At 24.5% G+C, this 6,159-nt stretch overlaps 1 protein-coding gene across 4 annotated transcripts in view; it reads right to left on the minus strand.

Annotated features, from left to right (window-relative positions):
• LOC117175935 (integrator complex subunit 1) overlaps window positions 1–6,159 on the minus strand; it is a 64,359-nt gene that overhangs the window by 44,361 nt on the left and 13,839 nt on the right. For all 4 annotated transcript variants that reach the window (XM_033365791.1, XM_033365793.1, XM_033365792.1 and 1 more), the window contains exon 4: window positions 1,258–1,733. In XM_033365791.1, the coding sequence (XP_033221682.1) occupies window positions 1,258–1,733 (476 nt within the window). The remainder of the gene's footprint in view (window positions 1–1,257; window positions 1,734–6,159) is intronic.

The following is a 6,159-nucleotide window of genomic DNA, read 5'->3' on the forward strand; positions in this document are numbered from 1 at the left end:
AATCGACTCGGGATACTTATAAGATACTACCATGATTTTTTCAGATTTTTTGGTCGAAAAATAAATTAGGCCAAAAACCGGCCTTACCGACCCTCCCCCTTTGTTGAATTTTCAAACCAAAAAGACTTATTATCTATAAAACAATTTAATTTTGAAAACAAGAACATGAAATAACAACAAAAGTTTTCGGTCAAAAATTTAAACTTTTGTAGAAAATTAATATTTTTTGGTTGAAAATTTATCTTTTGGTGGAAAATTTTTATTTTTTAATTGTTACAAATTCATCTTTTATGTTATAGAGTTAATAATTTTTATTGAAGTCTAATATTATATTTTTGGTGTTTAGTTAAAACCTCTACAAATTCGTTGAAAGTTTAATTATTTTATTGAAAATTTCACTAGTTTCTTAAAAAGTCACCTTTTTTTGTTTAAAATTAATTTCTTAGTTCCAAAATTCTATTATTTGGTTCAAAATGTATCTTTTTTAAGTGAAAGTTAGTTCTTTTAATCAAAAACAAAACAAAAAAGTATCATATTTCTGTTCCAGAATTAATCTGAATTCAACTATTTTGTTAAAAAAGACATATTTTTTGGTCGAAAATTCATCCTTTTTTAGATTAAATTTTTTCTTTTACTTGAAAAATTGTCTTTTTGGGTGGTAAATTCAACTATTTGCTAAAAAAAATCACCTTTTGGCTAAAAATTCATCTCTTGGTTAGAAATTCTACTATTTGGTTAAAAATTCCATTATATTCTTAAAAAGTCATTTTTTTAAATCAAAATTTCAACTGATTTATTGAACACTTGTATTTTTAGTTGAAAATTCGTCTTCCTTGTTTCAAATTTAAACTGGCTTGGAAAATATTCATATTTTCAAATTAAAACTTAAAAATTATGTTTGAAAATGTAACTTTTCTGGCATGTTGTAATTTTGAATAAAATGTTACTTTTTCAATTGAAAAAAAAGTGACAAAAGATGAGAAACCCCAAAGAAGGAGAAAAAGGTGACACATTCCTAAAAAAAGGTGACAAATGGTGAGAAAATTGAAAATAGGTGACAAAAGGTGACAAAATTGAAAATAGGTGACAAAAGGTGATGTAATTATTTAAAACCCGATTAAAATCAAAATTGGACGGATTTTTTTTTAATTTGTAAAATTCTCAGTCAAAAAATAAATTTCCGGTTCCAATGAATTTAATCATTCGATTTCAGAGGTCCTCGATCGTAAATTGAGGAATATTGAAATAGAGACCTACCTTGATAAATCCTTCGGGCCAGTTTTTCTTGTCGTGGAAGCCCCTCATGAGCAAATTAGCAGCGAGAACAGGAACCAGCGGATTTCCTTTGCTCTTGAAATTGAGGCTCTGATCTCGCTTCAACAAGGAAGACAAAGCGTGTAGTATGCAGTCATTCGAAAAGATGGAAGGACGTATTTTTGCCAAATACATCAACCCCATATAGAGCAAAGTATCGGGCTTCCATCTTTGATTTTTCAAGATCTTTATTGCACCGCATATTACGCCAATGACTTTGTCACCCTCGTCGTTGTCATTGGCTTCCAGGACCATTGGAACTAAATCAGGAGGATCGCAATCAATTGCTACCACTTCCCATGCTTCTGCGCTCGATGGTGGAACACGCTGATGTGTAGCGGCAGTCGACAATTTTTGCTTTTTCGTCGGTATCATCGACTGCAGAGATCCTGAGGGTGCCTCCTTCTTTCGGTCTGAGACTGTTCAAGAGATAAAAGAATTTTTGTCAAAATCAGAAATTTCACTGTCGTAAAATGGGACTAAGCGGCTCGTTTTTCCAGGGTGGCGATTCGAAGGACGATTTTTAATTCTTCGTCATTTCCCGATGAAACGAATACTTAAATTTCCGACAAAAAATGGAAGTTAAACTTTTAGTTGAAAAAAAAATTTATTTTCTACAACAACAAAAAACGGATTTTCAAAAAAACAGTTCAATCTTCAACTGGAATAGTTGAATTTTAAACTAAAAAGATGAATTTTTAACTAGAATGATGAATCTTCAACTGAAATAGTTATATTCTTAACTAAAAAAAATAGTTTTCAACTAAAACAATGAAACTCCAACTGAAATAGTTTAATTTTCAAAAACAGCAAATTAATTTTCATTTTAAAAAAATCATTTGTCAACCAAAACATAAATAATTACATTTTAAGTTGAAAAAATTAATGTTCAATCAGATGAATTTTCAACTAAAACTATAGAATATTTAATTGGAATAGGTTAAATTTTCAGCTAAAAATTACTTTACTAAAAAAATTGAGTTTATCATGAAAAAAACTAACTTTAAAAAAAATAGTTACATTTTTAAACAAAGTGATGCATTTTCAACTCAAATATTAAACACTAAACCGTAATAGTTGAATTTTTAACTAGAATGATGAATTTCAACTGGAATAGTTGAATTTTGAACTAAAAATATAAGTTTTTAAATAAAATAATGAATCTTCAATTGAAATACTTGAATTTTCAACAACAAATTAATTTTCACTAAAAAATATTAATTGTCAACGAAAATATAAATATTAAAATTTTAAGTTAAAAACATTAATGTTCAACCAAACAGATGATTTTTCAACTAAAACTATGGAATATTCAATTGCAATGAGTTACATTTTCACTTAAAAATTACTTTCCTAAAAAAATGGAGTTTATCACAAAAAAACTAACTTAAAAAAAAGTTACATTTTTAAACAAAGTGATGCACTTTCAACTCAAATATTAAATCCTAAACCGTAGTAATTGAATTTTTAACTAGAATGGTGAATCTTCAACTAAAATAGTGGCATTTTAAACTAAAAAAATAAGTTTTCAACTAAAACAATGAATCTTCAACTGAAATAGTTTAATTTTCAAAAGCAAATTATTTTTCACTAAAATAGATCAATTTTCAACGAAAACATAAATATTATAATTTGAAGCTGAAAAAATGAATGTTCAACCAAATAGATGAATTTTCCACTAAAACTATGGAATATTCAATTGCAATAAGTTAAATTTTCAGCTAAAAATTACTTACCACAAAAAAACTAATTAAAAAAAATACATTTTTTAAAAAAGTGATGCATTTTCAACTAAAATTGTAAATCCTCAACTAGAATAGTTGAACTTTAAACCAGAGAGACAAATTTTTTACTAGAATAATTGAATTTTTTACCAATGAGCTGAATTTTCTATCAAGAAGCTTAATTTCTACCAAAAAATATGAACTTTCAACTAAAAAATATCATTTTTCAACAAAAAATTGAATGATAAAATTATCAGTCAAAAAATGAATGTTTAACCAATAAAATAATGGAATATTCAATTGGATTAAGTTAAATTTTCATTTAAAAAATACTTTCCTTTAAAAAATTATTTTCAACAACAAAAAACCTAATTTTAAAGAAATTGTTACATTTTTAAACCAAGTCATGAATTTTCTACTAAAATTATAAATCTTTAAGGTAAATAGTTGAATTTTAAACCAAACCGGAAAGATGAATTTTCGACTTAAATTATGAATATTTAACTAGAATAATTGAATTGTTCACCAGCGAGATGAATTTTCAACTAAAAAATATAATTTTTTAACCAAAAATTGAATAATTTAGTTTTTAGTAAACAAATGTATGTTCAACCAAAGAGAGGAATTTTTAACTAAAATGATGAAATATTCAACTGGAATAATAGTTTCATTTAGCCTAAAAAACATATAATTTTCTACCAAAAAAGAAACTTTCAAAGAAACAGATCATTTCCTAAAAATATATTTTTGAACAAAATATGCGATTTTGTAACGAAATACTTGAATTTTCAAATAAAAAAGCTAAATTTGTAGCCAAACTGTTGAATTTTTAGCTAGAAAAAAATCAATTTTCAACCAAACTGATGAATTTTTAACTAAAATAGAATAGTTGAATTTTCCGTTAAAAATCTAACTCTTAATAAATAAAAAAAAAACGGATTTTCAGCAAAATAGTGCAATTTTCTCCTGCAATAGCTAAATTTTTATATTAAAAAATGATTTCCAAAACGTTGTCACATTTTCAAAAAGAGATAAATTTTCAATTAAAATTATGAATCTTCAAACAAAAAATTTAATTGTCAACAAAAAAGTTAAACTTTTAACCGCAACTAATTATATTTTTAACTAAAAAAATATGCATTCGCAGCAAGCAATGTAACAAAATACTCTATTATAATTCAGAAATGTATTTACTTTCCGCTAAAAAAAAGGGTTTTTACTTTCAATTAAAATTGTTTTTGTTAAAATATCAACTGTTCAATTTTTCGTTAAAATTTAATATTTTTAGATTAAAAATGTAACTTCTTGGTAGCAAGCTAAACCACTTTCTTGAAGAATCATTTTTCTGTTTGAAAATTCATAATTTTAGTTTCAAGTTAGTTTTTTATTGTTGTTATGAAACCATTTTTTTAACTGAAAATTCCAGTATTTTGTTGGAAATTCTACTGTTTTGTAGGAAATTAATATTTTTGTTTCGAAAATTAAACAATTTTTTATAAAATTCAACGATTTAGTACAAAACTAAACTGTTTTATAGAAAAATCATTTTTTATTGAACATTAATTTTCTTCGAAAAAAACATAACTACATAAACCTTTTTTTGTTAAAAGTTGATATTTTTAATTGAAAAATTTAACTACTCAGTTAAAAGTCAATAAAATAAAATTGGAACTAACATCACATGCATTGTTCAAAATATTTATTTTAAAAATGGCGTCATTTGTTCAAAATTTGGACGTTCTGTTATGACTTCCAAACTTAAGGGTAAATCAGTTATAAAACAAAAGTTTCAACAACAAAAAACGATATTAAAAAAAAACACATTTCTAATCAAACAATAAAACAGATAAATTTTTATTTAAAAAAATGAATTTTCAATTAAATAAAATAATATTAAATAGTGGAATTTTCAACAAAAAAGAATAATTTTTTGCAAAAAATACAATTTTTCAAAAAAATACATATACTTGTACAAAAGATAAATATCAAAAACAAAAATAGGATAGTTTAATTTTCAGTTAACACAAAAGTTACATTTTCAGGTAAAAAAAAATATTCACCTTGAAATAGAACAGTTAAATTAGCAGTAAAAAATTATTTTTCAATCCAATAAAATCGTTTTTTAATGCAATAATTAAATTTTCAAGCAAACGCATAGATTTTCAACTAAGAAAATTAAATTTCTATGAAAAATTCTCCACACAAAATGGAATAGTTAAAGTTTTAGTTAAAATAATACGTTTTTAACTAAATTGATAAATCTTCAACTCAAAAAATGAATTTTTAACCAAATGATTAAATTTGCAACAAAATAAATGAATTTTCAATAACAACAAAATTAATTTTCAACAACAGAAAAATGAATTCTGAAACAAAAAGATAAATTTTCAACCATGGAAATAAATTTAGAACCAAATTGTTAAATTTTCAACCCATAAACATAACTTTCTTCTAAAAAAGATGCATTATTAACCAAAGAAATGAATTTTCAATTTAAAAAAACTGATTGTCAAAAAAAAAATGAATTCTCAACCAAAAAAATTAAGTTTCAACCAAATATCTCAAGTTTCAACTGGAGAAGATATATTGTCAATCGAACATAGAAAAGTTCAATTTTCAGTTAAAACAATCGATTTGAAATTTAAAAAAACTAATATTCGACAAAAGAAAGTAATTTTTAGCCAACAATATCAATTTTCAGCCAGGAAGTTTAATTTTTAATAAAATACATGATTTTTCAACCTAATATTTAAAATTTTACAGAGATGTTCAAGATAATAATTAAATTTTCAACCCAAAGAAGATAAATATTCTATAACAAAAGCTAAATTTTCAACAAAATAGTTCAATTTTGAACAAATAAAGTGTCAAATAAAATGATGAATCACCAATCAACAAAATAAATTTTTAACTAAGTACTCGAATTTTCAACCAAAACAGATAAATTCTTAACAAAAAATATAATATTTGATATTTCAACTAAATAATATTTTAAGTTTAAACCAAAAACAGTTCAATTCTACGAGGGTAGTTCAATAAGTCCTTAGAATGACCAACAGATGACGCGCGAATCGCTCCAAATCATCTGTTTTCAGTCAGCACCACTCCCGACTAGATATAT

Source organism: Belonocnema kinseyi, chromosome 7, assembly GCF_010883055.1.
Source record: "Belonocnema kinseyi isolate 2016_QV_RU_SX_M_011 chromosome 7, B_treatae_v1, whole genome shotgun sequence".
NCBI classification, from domain to species: Eukaryota; Metazoa; Arthropoda; class Insecta; order Hymenoptera; family Cynipidae; genus Belonocnema; species Belonocnema kinseyi.